This window comes from Vanrija pseudolonga, chromosome 3 (assembly GCF_020906515.1).
Source record: "Vanrija pseudolonga chromosome 3, complete sequence".
In the NCBI taxonomy this organism is placed as follows: domain Eukaryota; kingdom Fungi; phylum Basidiomycota; class Tremellomycetes; order Trichosporonales; family Trichosporonaceae; genus Vanrija; species Vanrija pseudolonga.
In genome coordinates, this window is record NC_085851.1 from 3169395 (window position 1) to 3184785 (window position 15391).

Genomic DNA, 15391 nt, shown 5'->3' on the forward strand with positions numbered 1-15391 from the left:
AAAACAAACGCGACGAAACGTAAACTCAATCCGGCAACTCGGCCGCGTCATGGCCGCAGACTGACTGACTGATTTCCACGTCCTCCTCCACTTGACCGATCGACCTCCTCCACATCGCTCTCCTCACTCCACTCCACGCACCATGCCCCCAATCCCACCACAAGCGCTCGACCCGACCGCTGCGCTCGCAGCGCTATCGCGCACGCTGTCCGACGTGCGGGGGTACCAGCTCCCCCGGCTACGCTCCGCCAAATCCGCCGCGCTCGCGCGCGACCTCGCGTCCGAGGCGCGCGCCGACTTGGCTTCAGTGCAGCGCGGGCTCGAGGACGCGCGCGAGGCCGTCGAGGGGCTCTCGGCTGCGCGGCGGGACGGCGCGTTGTTGGCGTACAACGAGCTCGAGCGCGAGTATGACGAGTGGGTCGGCGTGTGGTTGTGGGGTCGCTTCGAAAGCTGACACCCCCAGGACGACGGCAGAGTTCCGCGCCGCACTGGTAGAGAGCAAGCGCGCCGTGGCTGCTTTTGCTAGGCGGCACGAGCTGCTCGAGCCGGACGAGGCGCCGCGCGCCCAGCCGACAGCTAGCGTTGGGTGAGCTGCGTGCAAGGGTCACACTGACGCCCAGCGGCGACGACGCGCTCCAGACCAAGACGAACGAGGTGACGGACGCGCTCAGGCGCACAACGCAGCTGCTCCAGGCCGAGCTGGAGCGCAGTGTCCTCAGCACGCAGATGCTCGGTGCGTCGACCACCTCCCTTGAGCTATCCCGCTGACCTTTCAGACGAGTCGACAAGAACGATCAAGTCGACGCACGGCCTGTACGACAACTACGCTGCGCTGCTCACGACGTCGACGCAGCTCGTGCGCGCGCTCGAGCGCGCAGACTGGTGGGACCGCGCGCTCATCTTTGGCGCGCTGGCATTCTTCCTCCTGTGTGTGGGGTACGTCCTCAAGAGCCGTGTCCTCAACCGGGTCGGCGGCGCGGCGGCGTGGTGGGTCGGCGGCAGCTTTAGGCTTATCCGCGCCGGGCTGGGCGGCGGGAGCGCCAAGCGCGTCAAGGACGTCGCCGAGGTGGCGACGGGCGCGGCGGCCAAGGGCGCTGCAGCGGCCGTGGCTGCTGGCGCGGCGGCGTCTGCAGCAGCTGCTGGTGGTGGTGTTTCGTCCCTGCCACACGACGACGACAGAGAAAAGGTCCACGACGATGCCGTCGGAGCCGCCGACGCCGACACCGACGCCAGCACGGCACGCGACCCAGTCGCGGCCATTATCGACAGCGTTGGATCGGGCGCGCCACGAGACGAGCTCTGAGTCGAGCCGAGGCCAGCCGTAGACCGCGTAGACGTCCTGTATCAACTCCACCCCGTCGCACATTGCGCCCGCGACGCTCGGTTGCTTCGCAACCTCGCGGCGCATTGCTCACTCGCTCGCTGCAAACATGCATACTACATCAATTATGGCTTCGGCAGAGCGAAGAGAGTGACCGCGCACCCCCCTCCCCACCCCGCCGTCTATTGCGCGGCTCTTCACCGCGCGTGGAACTGGTGCTAGGATAACCTTGCCTCCTCTGCTTCTTGTATCTCACATTCGACGCGTCGCCAGCGTCGCGACCAAACAAACGTTCCACAGGGCCGTCCTTGACGGCCAAATCGTGTCTCTATTGCGCGTATGTCGTCGCGCGGCGCCGTGCTCATCATGCCTTGCGGGGCGACTTGCCGCCCGACGAGCTGCCCGACGAGAACGACGCAGCAGTGCCGTACGACGAGGGCGTAGACGGTGGGCTCTTCTTCGTGGGAGGGCCATTGCCAGGACCGCGCGGTCCAGAGGGGAAGTTTGACGACGATGGCGTCCCCGATCCGTTGGTAGACGGCCCTGGCGCCTTCTTGGGGAAGATGAACTTGCGGATAACGTCCTCGAGCGCGTTGACATCCTTTGGCAGGCTACACAGTCAGCGTAGAACACTTCTCCCCACTCACTTGTCAATATCCAACTTGGGCATGAACTTGTCTCCCACAGGCTTGAAGAATCGCGACGGGGGAGCCGCCTCCCCCGCCTCCTCGCGAAGCTGGCGAAGGCCACGCTGGTGCTCCTCGACCTCGGACTTGGCCTCCTGGGCGGCAGTCATATCTTGCAGCTTGATAGCCTCGGTGAGCTTGGACCAGAGTCGCCTGGACTCGTTCTCGTCCTGCTCCTCCTCTGGCAGAACCGACTTGGGGGCCGTCTTCGCGCCGTCGGCATCGAACAGTATCCTCTTGCCATTCTTGTCGGCGAACTCGATAGCGCCGCTCCAGTTTCCAGACAGCTCGCCCTGGTCGCTCTTGCCTGGGCCCTTGACCTTGCCGCCAATCTGGTTGTAGCCACCGGAGATCCAGCCCTGATGGGTTAGCTAGTTCGCAGCATACAAGCACCCACCTTGGTCTTGAACTCGACATCGCAACGGTAGTCGGTCTTGTCATTGCGAATAACCGACATGTCACCGAGCTCGAGGACCATCTTGCCGAACAGAATACCACGGGCGTACGTGTTGGGCATCTGGCGTGTCAGACGAGCTCTGGGGCAAACAAAAGTTCAAGCTCACAGTAATCGAGTACTCGCCGTCCTCGGGGCGCTGGAGAAGCCTGATACGGTCCTCGCCCTCCATGATCGTCGCCGCCGAGTTGCCAAGGAACTTCGACTGGGTTGTCAGATATGCTGCTGCCACACACGGCTCACCTTTGGCTTGAGCTCGCCAGTGACCAAAACGCCCATCTTGGGGGCGACGTAGAAGAAGGCCGAGATGGGCTGTGTGTGAGCGACATGGCCTGCGACGCCAACCTACTGGGTGGTGCGAGACCTGCTCGGCGACGTAGTATGCGGTGGTGCCATCGGGGTAGTAGTACATGCAGCGGAAGAACTCGTTGAGGACGGGGTTGTAAGGCTTCTTGACGCTGCCAAGCATTAGCACTCGGTACGGCGGTTGCCGCGTCATGGGGCACAACAACGTGTGTGGAGCCACACTGGGGCAACGCTGGCAACGGTCACTCACCCTCGTGGTTTGATGTGCCAGCCGGAGAGGTAGAATGTGAGGACATGCATGAAACGCGCCTTGGGGTCGGTCTCACTCCCAGCGCTGTGGAATGTCAGTCAAGAGTCTTGCGTTGGCGGATATCCCGGCGTCTGCACCGCAAGCTGATCTAGGTGGTCGGAGTGATGACATCGCTCACTAAGCCACACGTCCCTGGCAGCACAACAGCACGCCGGCGACGACACTGCAAACGAGGGTGTCCTTGGACACGCCGTGGGCGAGTGGGCAGGTTGTTCCAGCGGTGGTGGGTAGCTGGGCAAAGCCCGCTAACCCAACACCACTCGGCAACGAAATGGGGTGGATGGCCGGTGGCCGCGTATCGTATCGCTCTCCGCCGTCGGGCGAAGCACGAACCGTCGCCCCCCCGTGCACACCACCCCCACTGCGCCTCCTCCAACTCTCCCCCACCTCTGAGCAGCGTGCAGCATGCAGCAAGCAGCAGTAGCAGCCCACAGGCACTCTCTCGCCCTCGTCCCCATGTCAAATAGCGGACATATACGCACGAAGCAATGAGGTCCGGGTGCGAGAAGAAGTCGGTGATGCGCTCGAGCAGCGAGCGCGGCTCGAGGACGAACGTCGGAAGCGCAATCTTGCTCAAGTCCATGCCTGGGCGCACTGTGGGGGTCAGCTGTCATGTCGTGGGGGCGGCACGGTGACGGTTGGTTGACGAGTCGGTGCCCGGCGGCGACGCGTGACCACGCCGCCGCCGACGTGGGAGCGTCCCCACACCACGCCACGGCGCACCGCACGACACAGCAGTACTCACACTGGGCGACGAGCGCGAGCAGGAGGTTGCCCTCGTCCTTGTCGAGGGTTGACGTGTCGGCGTCGCGCCCGTCCGTCTCTTCGGGGCCGGCCTGGGCGGCGGCGCTCGAGCGTCGGCTCTTGGAGCCGAGCGAGAGCGCGTCCATGCCGTGCGAGAGGAGACCCATTGTGGTGGTGTGGTGGTTGGGGTGGTGAAGGTGGAGTGGGCGAGAGTGTGTGAGGCGTGCGTGCGTGCGAGAATAGTACAAGGCGCGACGACGTGTGACGGCAAGTTGGAAGCTCGAGACGAGAGAGAGCGATGAGCAAGCGAAGTCGACGGCGGTGGGGGACGCGGTGGGTGAAATCCAACGAAAGACGCGGTTCCACTCTCGGTTTAATCTTTAATGGCGGCCAACTTGAAACCAATCGGCCGTTGTAACCCCGCCAGCAGTCGATAAGAAGCAAGTCGACCACAAAAGTATCTAACGATAGAGAGGAGAGCGTGGAGAAGAAGAAGAAGAAGAAGAAGAAGATGTGTGTGTGTGCGTGCTTGTAGTGTTGCGTGCGTGCGTGTTACAAGAAGCAACAGACTGGGCCGAGAGACGGCGGTAACGGCGTCAGCGGCGACAATGGACACGGCGGGTGGGTCGGGTCAGTTCCTGCTGCTGGCTGGCTGGCTATGGGTTGCCTCTGCTTTGTCAATCTTCCTATGCATGCATCCGTCCAGCCAGGCGGGCGGGCAGTCGTAGGCTCATGCCGGACAAGCCAGCAGTCTGACTTTGTTTGCCTTACGTCGTCGAAAGCTGGCCTGTCGGAACTCGAATCATCTGCGGCCATCGGCCCCCGCAAAACTCCTCGGGCTCGGCCTGCGTTTTTCGCCGTTCGTTCGGCTGGCGCGACGTTGTCGTCGTCGTCGTCGTCACCGGCAGCGCAGCGCACTCGGGGCGAGACAGCCACAGCCAGCCAGCCAGCCCAACCCCTGGACGGCATGACGTAGGAGGTGGCACCCAACAACCCTGGTGGGCATGCAAAACCTACCACACCCATACACCGGCACACCGCAACAACAAGCAATGATGCATATACGACTCGATTCTAGGCACTGCCGCCGACAGCAGCTCGAGCTGCGCTACACCACACAACTACCATCCAGCATCGCTCGCAGTACTGCGGTACGAGCTCGCAGAACTCAATCCCCGGGGCGTGTCCTCGCCAGCACGCGTAAGCGACAGCGGGAGAACAGACTCGTCTTGGATAGCCTTTTTCAGGTACACCTCGTCGCCCTGTAACAACACATCAGACACACGTTTCTAATCGGGCCGCGGGCAACAAGACCGCGGTGCCACTTACCTCGAGCGGGGTGGTGGAGAATGTGAGACCCTTGTCAAAGTGCTTGGAGAGGCACTTTTCAGCAATCGCCCAGTCGACGTGCGAGGTCATCTTTCTGCGCGGCTGCACAGTTAAACTGTGGCGCTGAGGGGCAGTGTCAGCAAGGTGGTGTCGAATGGGGCTTCCTGACGCCACGCCGCCAACGACGCCTCAAACTCACCGCATCCACGTTGCTGTCCAGCACCGCCGGGCTGTGGGCGCCCTCGGAGATCGATACGCGGATCGAGAAGTCCTTCTGGCCGCGGCTTGACGACTTCTCCCACAGCTCAATGTTGACATTCGAGCAGTAGTCGAGCTCGGGGATTCGGATGTTGGTGAACGGCAGACCGGACGCCAGAAGGAGGTGCACAAAGGTCGTAATGTGCGACTCCTTGGTAAAGTAGAAGCTCGCGAGGCTCTTGCCGGTCGTCTTGGCCTCCTCGAGGTCTGCCCACACCTTGCGGAGCAGCGGCAAGGAGGTGAGCACGCCAATCTCCTCCTTGGCCTCCGCGTCGAAGCCATACTCCTGGGGGCCGACAAGGTCGAACAGCGCCTTGGCGCGAGCGTACAGCTCGTGCAAGCGACGGTCCTGACGCTCACTTCCAGGCTTGCTCGACTGGCCCTTACCCTCGGGGTCGAAGACGGCGAACAAGAAGTTGCGGTTGTGCAAAGCATCATATTTGAGCTAACCGTCAGCATTTGTCCCAGACAACTTCACTCACGCTGTCGTACAGCTCGGAAACACGCGATGGGTCAAACTTCTCCTGCTTGACGCCGACCCAGTCCTCGAAGATCTTCTCCCAGCGCTCACGGAAGAGCCAGGGCGAGTCGCCTGAGCACCAACGCTGCTGCGGGATGCGCTCAACATTGCCATTCTCATAGTTGGCACGCATGATCTTACGAAGCTCGGTCAGCTGCTCAATCACCTCGGCGACGACCTCGACCGGCTCCTTCTTGAAGTTCTTGGGCCAAGCAAGATCGGAGCGCTTCTCGGTCTCGCCGGAGCGGAGCAGAATCTTGAGCTTCTTCTTGGCCTCCTGCATCTTCTCCTTGCCTGCGTTGTTGTCGTCGAGAAGGTCACGACGCTGAATGAGGTGGCTGATAAGCGGACCGCTCAGATCACCATTGCCCCCACTGCCCGTACGGGATGAGGGAGTAGCAGGCTGAGAGCCTTCCTGGCCCAAGAGGGCGTGGGCGAAGATCTGGGCGGTGTTCTTGGCGTCAGCGGGGCATGCCAAGTTGACGCTTACGATGACACGGCGCTCCGACGACGTGTAGATCTTGACGTTGGACAGGACGTCCTTGTCTGGGCAGGTCAATTCGTGGCTCCGCAGGTCTCTTCGTAGCCAACGTACTCATGATCTGGAGGTCCTACGAGCGTCAGCGTCGTCCATTTCTCCTCACTCACCTTCTTGACCTGGTCACCGAGGTCGCGCGCCTGGTAGCGGGCTGCGTGAGTGCTCTCACCACCCCACTTGACCACCAGCTGCATCTTCTCAAGACCCTCAGGGACACCGTAGTTCTCAGTGTTGCCAGAGAGAACGGCACGCATGTCGGGGGTGTGGGGCACCGGGGCGTCGGTGGCCTGGGCATCGGACACTGCCTGGGGTCCGCCACCAACAGTTCCGCGCTTAAGCCAGTCGTCGACACGCTGACGGGCCTCGGTCTCGGTGAGCTCGCCCTCGTCGTCCGAGCCGCCCTTGTCCTTCTTATCCTTCTTGTCCTTCTTGTCCTTGCCATCACCGTCCTTCTTCTTGGCGAACGCGGGCTTGAGCTGCGCCTTGGTGCCGGTGAGGGACATCTTGTTGGTGAGGACCTCACGCAACTGCTCGAGCTTGTGCAGGATCTCGGGGGTGATGCCTGGAGTCTTCTCTGACTCCTCAGCCGCAAGGAGAATGTAGTTGAGCTGGCGGGGGTCACGAAGGATAATCTCTTCGCGGTGTCCTCGGAGGAGGGCGAGGAAAGGCTGCGACCAGGGCTCGTGAGCCGGGAAGGTGAACTGTATTGTCAGTTGACATGCTCGCCCTTTTCAACTCACCTTGAGCTTCATCTTCGGGGTGCGGTCGGCGTGGCGCAAGACGGTGACCGTGGCACGCAGGGTGCTCGAGGTCGTAGGGACGGACGTGGGGGGAGGCATAAGGGCCGCCTTGGGCAGGCATGCAGCCTTACGCTCACGAGCGACCTGGCAAACGTCCGAGAGGATCTCGGCAGCCTTGTCGTAGTAGCCCTCGTTACCCTTGACGAAGCTCCAACCGTTGACGTCGATCACCATGGAGCGGACGCCGCCCTCGCAGCGAAGGAGGTCGAAGCCGCACACGCGCTGGCCAAACGCCTCAACAATGTCACGAGCGTACGCCTCCTCGTCAGTGGACAGCTTGGTGATAAAGCGAGTCTCCTTGCCGTCGGCGTTGCGCTGAACGAGGCCGTCAACAACCGGCGACTTGCGGGTCTCGGCGTGCGAGAACTTTGGTCCGACAGTGTAGACCTTGACGTCCTCGGCTGAGAGTGTTAGAGGGCGGAGTGATAGCTGTCTACCCACCATTGTCGACGTTGATGAACTCCTCATAGATGAAGGAGCCGACCGTGCGAGGGTGGTAGAGGTTGGGGTCGTACTCGCTCGACTTGTTTCCGACCTCAGGGGTTAGAGCTGCACTCGGGTTCATAGCTCACCTTGCGGAAGAGGCGACGGCCACCGCCACCGCGGTAGTAGATGTAAACGTTGTGGTCCTCGCCATCGACGGGCTTCTCGACAAAGGGCTTCTCAATGACCTTGCCGTTGATGATGATGGCGTCACCGTCCTCGCGGAGGATGACATCACGGCCGCGGGGCACGGGCTCCTTCTTCGACTTGCCCTTCCAGCGGTCGGGCACGACGACGGGGTCCCACGACTCCTCGTCCTTGGCCAAGTGGCCGGGCAGGACGAGACCGAGCTCCTTGCGGACGCGGAGACGGAGCTGGCGGGGGATGCGGGGTCCGCCATCGCGGTTCACCTCGGCGCGCTTGGGGGTCGCGACGCCAATGTGGTCAAGGATGGCGAGCACCAGCCGCCTGTCCCACAGCAGCGACTGCATAGCCAGCGAGTTGATCGAGATCGGCGGCGTGCGGTTCGGAATCTGCGTGTAGGCGAGGGCCTTGGGGAGCGGGAAGTCGGTCGAGAAAAACGAGATGAGCACGTCGACCTGGGGCCAGTGGTTGATGTCTGCGCGTGCATGCGTTAGCCACTATGCATTCATGTTCATTGTCTTGCCCATCGCGACCGCCACACCCGTCGGCGCCATCACGGCACGGGCCGGCGCCGGCGCCCCAGCCGTAGTGGCCATCAGTGTGGCTTTGCGCACGTGCGGGGATGCCGATCGCCGTTGGTTGCCTGCGGCTCCGAGACCCGAAATCGAAAAAGTTACCACTCACCCTCTTCGAGGATCACGACGTCGCCAAAGATCTTGACGTCGACGCCGCCGCGCTCGTTTTCCACGAGGCGGGTCAGGATCTCGCGCATGGCCTTGGAGCGCGCCTTGGCGTCCATGGCGCACACGCCGAGCGTGACCACTGGCAGCTTGTTGGCCGGGACGGGCGACGACCTGACGGGCGTGGTGACTGCACTTGGGGTCGACGGTGCCGGCGAGATGGGGCTCACGCTCGCGAGCACCCGCGGGGGTACGGGCGAGTGAGGGGGTTGGCCCGACATTGCTCTGTTGACAAAGTAGAGCGGGAGTTGTCTGATATGCATAGATTGTGGGAGGAGGAGCTGTCTCTGTCGTTGTTGCTGCTGTTGCTGATGCTGTTGGTTGAGGAGCGCATCACGCCGCATATTGCTTAGGTTTAATACCTTGGGGCCCCACCAAATGTAACTCATGGCGGCAAGTCGATCAAAATGTAGCAACGAGTGACCAAGACTTTGCGAAGGCCAGTGCTCTGTGTCTTGTCGTTATATACTCTTTCACTCCTTGGCAGCATTCAAATGGACGCATCGTCCCTCGTCCACGCCCTAGCGCAAGAGGGCACAGTCGCACACGACGAAGTGTGCCTCGCATCGGCGGGGCAGCTGGAGCGGGCAGCGCGGTTCGTCGCGGTCCATCTGGGCGATAGGTCAGTTCCGTCCCGTCCTGTCCTCGGAGGCTTGGGCGCACGGACAGCGCTTTCGTCCTAAGTCTTCCGCGCAGGCGTTGGACTTGTTGGTGAGGAGACGAGGAATGATACTCACACGTCGTGATACAGACCAGAAATCTTCGAGGAGCTGGAACAGGCGCAGGGCGCAGGCGCCGACGCCGACGACGTATGGGCGTTGCTAGGGCGCCTGTGGGCGCAGCTCGCCGACAGCTTTGACCCTACCCCCGGGAGCGCAGCAGCCAGAGCCCAGCTCGCGAGCGAGGACTCGCGGATCGCGCTCGCGCTCGCCGCCGCCAAGCTGGAGCGGAACCTCGTCGCCGGCGTGTACGAGTACCAGAAGGCCGCGCAGTGAGTAGTCGTGGTGGTGGTGGTGGTGGTGGTGGTGGTGGTGGCGAATGGAGAAGGGAAAGGAGCGTTGCAGCTAAACAATAGCCCGCACGAGCCGGCCGTCCGCCGCGTGATCTTCAACGTGACTACGTTTACGAGGATCGAAGACCCGAAATGTAAGTGGCGCTGCTGGTCATCTGCTGACATGCACCAGTCTTTACTCTACATGCCGTGCTCGCACAGCTGCTCTCCAACCTCGTCTCTCCCACCTCGGACCCGAGGTCAGAGGACCTGGCGGATACCACGCTCGAGACGTACCTCTCCGGCGGGCGTGACGACGACGTAGTGATGTGAGCTGGTCTTCCCCGTTGCGAGCTGACGCCACAGCCGCCTGCTCGACTCGCGCGACATCAAGACCAACACGGCGACAATACACCTCATCAACAACCTGACGCGGGACGAGCGCAGAATGTGGGTCACTCGTCTCGATCGCCCTAACCCACCAGACCCCTGCTCCTCCGCCCTGCAGGCGTGAAATGGCTCGCGCAGCTCCTGGGCCGGATGGACGAGTGGCTCGAGGCGCAGGACGGGCTGTTCGAGCTCGCGGCCGCCATCTTCTCGCGGGTCATCGACGCCGGGCTCCAGGCGCAGCTGTATGCCGCGCTCGCGGTCCCCGACGAGGCAGTCACGCCGTCGCAGACGACGCTGCTCAAGCTCGTCGACTCGTCGCTCGCGTCGGCGTCGCCATCATCGCCCAACCCCGCGCCGTCGCCCAACGCCTTCATCCTGGACGCGTGGCACGCGCTGGCGCGCTACGCCGCGCTGTCGATGAACAGCGGGCAGGACGACGCGCGCCTGCCCAAGATCCTCGCGGCGCTCATCCTCGCCACGGAGGCGCTGTCTGCCATCGTGCTGAGGGCACAGGCTCGCGCCGACGCCGCCGAGCGGAAGCGGAGGCCAGTCGTAGCCGGCGGCGACGAGGAGATGGTCGCGGCGATGAAGAGCGGCGAGAAGAGCGTCGTCAAGCCGCTCGTCGAGCTGCTCAGAGCCACCAACACGTTCCTCCCCCGCGTTAAGCCTACGCGACCAGAAGACGCGCCAGAGGCAACGCAAGCCCAGCTGCCGTTCGCGAATATCAAGCGCGACCTCGTGCGCCTGCTCGCTGCCCTGGCGTACGGGGACACGGCGTTCGGCGACGCCGTGCGCGAGGCGGGCGGCGTCGAGCTTGTGCTTTCCCTCTGCGAGACGGACGAACGCAACCCATGTAAGTGTACAGCGCCCAAATGGCCCCGCTGACGAACTCTAGACCTCCGCGAGCACGCGCTCCTCGCCGTGCGTAACCTCATGACTGGTAACCCCGCAAACCAGGCCATCATCGCGCAGATGGACCCGCTCGGCGTCGTTGGCGACAACGGCGAGCTCTTGCCACTCCCAGAGAAGATGAAGAAGGGGTACCAGAGCACCGTGGCGCCCGGCCCCGACGGCGCAGCTTAGATTTGCTCACGCTATCGTACATGCATGCATACTCGTGTACACTCTAGACTGCAGATTCGCTATAACCGCAGCCTTAGAGCTGCTCGACAGTCGTGCCCTCCTTCTCGGGCGCGGGCACGTCCTCCTTGACCTCCTCGACCTGCTCGGCCGTCGTTGGCGCAATGCTTTCGCGCACGGCAGCCACGTCGGCAGGTGACACGGCGCCTGGCGTTGCGGCCGGTATGGAGCCCGGCGTCGCAGCGGCCGCAGCGGCTGGGGTGGCACCCGAGGCAACAGCGGCCGGCGACGCGTCGGCGGCGGGGGCGGCGGCAGGCGTAGCAGCAGCAGCAGGAGTAGTAGCAGCAGCAGCGGCGGGCGGCGGGGCGGCCGCGGCCTGGTCGCGCGCACGGCGCAGCAGGTCGTCGACCTGCGCAAGCTGCTTCTGCACGGCCAGTCGCTCGCGGAACAACCGTTGGCGGTCGAGCTCGAGCTTGCGCTTCTCGTCCTCCAGCACCTCCTCGAGCTTTTCAAACAGGCCGAGCTTGAGCTCGACCTTGCGCGCCTGCGCAGCGACAAGCCGGGAGACAAGTCCTGCCAAGCGTGTCTCCTCGTGGCCGGCCAGGCTGGACGCCTTGGCGGCGGCGGCACCAATGGCGATGGAGGCAGCACGCTCCAGCGACGTCTTTGTCGGTCCCTCGTCGCCCTCGGCGTCAGTGGTCGCGACCACTCCCTCGGCGTCGACCTCGATCGCCTCGGGCTTGACGCTGTCGTCCGTCTTCTGGCGCTTCTCGGCCGCGCCCTCCTCGCCCTCGGCGTCACCGTTGGCACCCTCCTTGTCTCCCGCCTCCTTGTCCTCGGGGGACTTGGCCTTGTCCTTGTCGGCCTCCTTGGCAACGGCGGCATCGCGCTTGCGCTTGAGGCCCTGGGCGAGCTCGCCAAGGGCGCTCTGAGCAGCCGCAGCGGCGACGGCGGGGCCAACAGCGCTGGCGAGGAAGGTGACGACGCTCATAACGGGGTTCTCGGCCGACTCGAAGGGCAGGCCGTTGAGGCCAGCCTGGTAGCGCAATGGGCCAATGTTGGCTCCAGGGTCCGACGTGAGGTACTGGTCCTCGATGGGGAGCTGGAGGAACTTGGCGATACACTGCTCCTTGCTGCGCGTGGCGACGTGGTTGGCGACCGCCTGCCACTCGTCGTCGTACATCTCAACACCCTCAAGCAGGAGGAGGGTCTCCTGGTCGGTCCAGTCGTCGGCCTGGGTGCCGGAAGCGTGCTTGAAGACCTCGTCGTCAAGACGCACAAAGTCGCCCGAGAACATGGTCGAAGGGAAGCGGCCAGACACGTAGCAGGTCGGGCAGACGGTGTACTTGCCGTCCTTGACCGAGTGGTAGCGCGTGCGCGTGCAGTCGGTGCCGCAGGTAGCACAGCTGTGCGAGGGGCGCGCCTGGGGGCTGCCGTTGGCAGCGACCTCGGCCGTCTGGGCAGCCTCGTCCTCGGTAGACGTCTGGGTGCGACCGGGGCCTGACAAGCCGCTCGACGTCGACTTGTAGATGACCTTGCGGAGGTCGAGGTTGGAGCCGGTCAGTCCGCCAGCAGCGGCACCGTTAGCACCAAGCGCGCCGGCACCAGGCTTGCTTCCCGGGTGCAGGTTGCTCAGGCCCTTGGGCGTGTCGAGGGTGACACGGAAATGGCCGGTAAAAGGAGGGCCGAGGGGCGCGGGCTTGGTGTCGGGGTCGACCTGGTAGTTGATGAGGCCCCACTGCTCAAGGAAGCCGTGGACGCGCATGATGGCGCCGACGTCGCCGGCAAGGTTACGGCGGCACGCCGTGACGGTCAGGTACTCTCCCGGGTTGAGGCGGTACGTGTTGATCATAAAGTCGCGGTAGTCCTTGTAGACGGCGGGCGTCTTGGAGCGGTTGCGCTTGGAGAAGAACTCTGGGAGCGACTTGCGCTCAATGGGGTGGATGGTCGACATGGAGAACCACGACGAGTACGAGGGCACGATGAGCGGGTGCGTCTGGCTGGCGAGGTAGGTCGTCGCGAGCGCGTGCAGGTCGTTGGGGGAGAGGCGCGCCGCGTCGGCGGCGGCGGGGGTCGCGGCGTCTGTGATGGTGTCAACATGTGTGTCCTTTATTGTTGTGTGGATGCGCGCGCATCGCAGGCCGCCCGGCAGCCAGCCTGCATCGGCTACCGCATCCATGCGCGGCGCGGCGCGTGCATCCACGCCGCGACGCGCCATCTCCATCACTCACCGCCACCGTTGGCCTCGTCGACGTCCATGGCGGCCTGGCCCTCGGTGCTGATGTTTGCAATCTCACCGCCGAACACGGGCTCGCGCTCGCGCTCCTTGCCTGGGGCGTTTGAGAGGTCGTGGGCCGTCACGTCGCCTTCGAGCTCGGTATCGGCCGGTGCCGACTCTTGTGGGACTTTGAATGAGATTTTTGGCGTCGACATTGTCGTTTCCGGTGATGGATGGAGGACGCGACGGGGGGATATTGAGAGGCTACACAACAAGGAAGCGACCAGCGAGGGTTGGGAGTGGGTCGTCGGTGGTCGAGGTTGAAAGGGAAGTGTGGTCCGCCGCGACGTGCCAGGAAACACACCCAACAACGGGAGCATTTTAGCGAGCCTAAATTAGTCAGATGCCTATACATTGAGACGCCTAATGACACGCCTATTTTCTCCCTTCTCCACTCACAGCAATCCACCATGCACCACCACTCACCCCCCCACCCGCTACAACTACAATATGCATGGATGGTATAGCAGCACACTCGCCATGGTCACACGACAAGGCTCGGTCCTTTCACAGCATGAGATGAGGCACACCTTATACTGTGCCCCGTGCCCCCGCCGACTGACGTCTCCCTCTCTGCCCTGTGACTGCCACTCCGCCTCATCAATACCCACGAGATCGCCTCCTCCACCCTCCTCCGTGTCTATGAGAAGGGTGCAGGCGTGGGGTTGTACACACGCAAAAGACGGCCTAGCAACGAGTCAGCAATGCAAAGTATAACCCAAAATGCGACCACACCGCCAACTTACCATGTCCAACCTTGTTCTTGTACAGGAAGTTGACAATCGTCTCGCCCTCGCGGTTCTGGCCACCGCCGAGGCCCTTGACCCAGTGCGCATTTGCCTTCTCGGCAAGAATCGCACGTGCAGCATGCACGTCGCTGAGGGTCATGACGCCGCGCTTCACTCTGGGCGGCTGGGGCGAGGACTCTGGCGTCGACGCCTTGCGCAGCGGGGCCGTCTTGGAGCGGGTCGTTGGCGGCGCGTTGTTCTCCTCGTCTTGTGCTGCCTCTGCTGCCGCCTCGTCATCCGCACTGGGTTCAGGCTTGGGTCCGTCCACGTCGCCGCCGTCGGCTGCTCCGCGCACCTCTGGTGCCTCTGCCACCGGGGGCGCAGGCGGAGCAGGCTCGGGAACAGGCGCAGGCGCCGAGTCGACATCCATCCCGTCAGCCCGCTTTGGTGATGCTGGGAGGATAGGAACGATAGGCGGCGGCGGCGGAATCGTGTACAGCGCCGTGGCTGCGAAACAATGAGCACACTCCTCCTCCGTCGCTACGACGCGTGCCACTTACGAGGGGTACATGGCTCCTCGGACCACGGCGACACGTCCCAGCGGGGCAGGAGGTCGTGCACCTCGAGATAGCGGTACAGAGCTTCTGTTGGCAGGTCTAAAAAGTTGATCTGGTCGTCAGCTGCGTCGCCCACCTCATCCGACCCACCTTGGTCTTGACGTCGGCGGGTTCGCTCCATTCGCCCTCACGGCCCTTGACCATGCCGACGCCAAAGCTGACGGGGCGGCGATCACGCGTGTCGCTCGTGCTGCTCTCTGGCCCGACTGAGCCCTCTGGCTTTTTCCGCTTCGTGCGGGCCGCGTTCGAGCCGTTGCCGCCGCCTGCCGCAGCAGGGAGGGACGACGGGGTGCCGGTGTTGCGAGGCCGCTTTGCGTTCGGAGGCGGCATGTTGCTCGGTGTGGGCGACGGCGCGTCGACCGGTGGTGGGGACATGGTGTGCAGGTGTGTGCGTGGCTTGTTGTTGTGGATGTGTGCGAGGATGCAGCGAGAGAGAGACGGTGCAAGGCAAAGTGGGCGGGCGGGCGGCTGGCTGGCCTGCCTGCTGGGTACGCTGCTCCTGCTCCGGATGCGCGTGATTGACTTGGGGGGGTGCAAGGTGGTGAGCCAAAGTGGAGGGGGCAGCAGCACAACATTGGACAGGGAACAGGGCCAATTTTTGATCCCGCGAGGCGTTGTCGAGCGAGTTTGGGTGGAGGTGGGGGTAGGGAGGGACGGGCGGGATCAAAACGCGG

General features: G+C 63.5%; 5 protein-coding genes across 5 annotated transcripts; 2 read left to right on the plus strand and 3 right to left on the minus strand.

The window, feature by feature from the left end:
• Positions 1 to 142: 142 nt before the first annotated feature.
• Positions 143 to 1303, plus strand: SEC20 (Protein transport protein SEC20; the record flags this gene model as incomplete). Its single annotated transcript, XM_062771332.1, has 4 exons — positions 143 to 414; positions 464 to 586; positions 621 to 733; positions 777 to 1303. 4 exons carry the CDS (start codon positions 143 to 145, stop codon positions 1301 to 1303), a joined length of 1035 nt encoding a protein of 344 aa, XP_062627316.1.
• Positions 1304 to 1432: 129 nt separating this feature from the next.
• Positions 1433 to 4328, minus strand: SPCC23B6.01c (Oxysterol-bindingc). The gene is made up of 9 exons (XM_062771333.1): positions 3823 to 4328; positions 3560 to 3671; positions 3018 to 3101; positions 2811 to 2919; positions 2705 to 2773; positions 2571 to 2666; positions 2405 to 2524; positions 1969 to 2366; positions 1433 to 1932 (listed from the first exon to the last, which is right to left on the minus strand). Exons 1-9 carry the CDS (start codon positions 3986 to 3988, stop codon positions 1686 to 1688), a joined length of 1401 nt encoding a protein of 466 aa, XP_062627317.1. The 5' UTR covers positions 3989 to 4328; the 3' UTR covers positions 1433 to 1685.
• Positions 4329 to 4926: 598 nt separating this feature from the next.
• Positions 4927 to 8904, minus strand: VIP1 (Inositol hexakisphosphate and diphosphoinositol-pentakisphosphate kinase). Its single transcript, XM_062771334.1, has 10 exons — positions 8578 to 8904; positions 7839 to 8368; positions 7708 to 7801; positions 7207 to 7667; positions 6577 to 7167; positions 6524 to 6539; positions 5891 to 6474; positions 5350 to 5853; positions 5151 to 5273; positions 4927 to 5083 (listed from the first exon to the last, which is right to left on the minus strand). Exons 1-10 carry the CDS (start codon positions 8894 to 8896, stop codon positions 4943 to 4945), a joined length of 3363 nt encoding a protein of 1120 aa, XP_062627318.1. The 5' UTR covers positions 8897 to 8904; the 3' UTR covers positions 4927 to 4942.
• A 213-nt stretch (positions 8905 to 9117) lies between these two features.
• Positions 9118 to 11097, plus strand: CTR86 (Copper transport protein 86; the record flags this gene model as incomplete). The annotated part of the gene is made up of 7 exons (XM_062771335.1): positions 9118 to 9255; positions 9385 to 9624; positions 9709 to 9779; positions 9818 to 9953; positions 9991 to 10074; positions 10110 to 10867; positions 10910 to 11097. The coding sequence occupies exons 1-7, from the start codon at positions 9128 to 9130 to the stop codon at positions 11095 to 11097; spliced, it is 1605 nt and encodes a 534-aa protein (XP_062627319.1). The 5' UTR covers positions 9118 to 9127.
• Positions 11045 to 15138, minus strand: ssr2 (SWI/SNF and RSC complexes subunit ssr2). The gene is made up of 5 exons (XM_062771336.1): positions 14808 to 15138; positions 14661 to 14769; positions 14119 to 14607; positions 13326 to 13499; positions 11045 to 13176 (listed from the first exon to the last, which is right to left on the minus strand). Exons 1-5 carry the CDS (start codon positions 15090 to 15092, stop codon positions 11171 to 11173), a joined length of 3063 nt encoding a protein of 1020 aa, XP_062627320.1. The 5' UTR covers positions 15093 to 15138; the 3' UTR covers positions 11045 to 11170.
• Between the last annotated feature and the right edge of the window lie 253 nt (positions 15139 to 15391).

Coding starts and splice junctions, on each gene's coding strand:
- VIP1 (XM_062771334.1), bottom strand. CDS start 8,896: ATGCATATCAGACAACTCCCGCTCTACTTTGTCAACAGAGCAATGTCG. Junction 8,369..8,577: donor CGTCGTGATCCTCGAAGAGG/GTGAGTGGTAAC, acceptor ATGCACGCGCAG/ACATCAACCACTGGCCCCAG. Junction 7,168..7,206: donor CCCCGAAGATGAAGCTCAAG/GTGAGTTGAAAA, acceptor CTGACAATACAG/TTCACCTTCCCGGCTCACGA.
- SPCC23B6.01c (XM_062771333.1), bottom strand. CDS start 3,988: ATGGGTCTCCTCTCGCACGGCATGGACGCGCTCTCGCTCGGCTCCAAG. Junction 3,102..3,559: donor CACCCGGACCTCATTGCTTC/GTGCGTATATGT, acceptor GACATTCCACAG/CGCTGGGAGTGAGACCGACC. Junction 2,525..2,570: donor ACGGCGAGTACTCGATTACT/GTGAGCTTGAAC, acceptor CTGACACGCCAG/ATGCCCAACACGTACGCCCG.
- ssr2 (XM_062771336.1), bottom strand. CDS start 15,092: ATGTCCCCACCACCGGTCGACGCGCCGTCGCCCACACCGAGCAACATG. Junction 14,608..14,660: donor CGAGGAGCCATGTACCCCTC/GTAAGTGGCACG, acceptor ATTGTTTCGCAG/CCACGGCGCTGTACACGATT. Junction 13,500..14,118: donor CAAGAACAAGGTTGGACATG/GTAAGTTGGCGG, acceptor TCTCATTCAAAG/TCCCACAAGAGTCGGCACCG.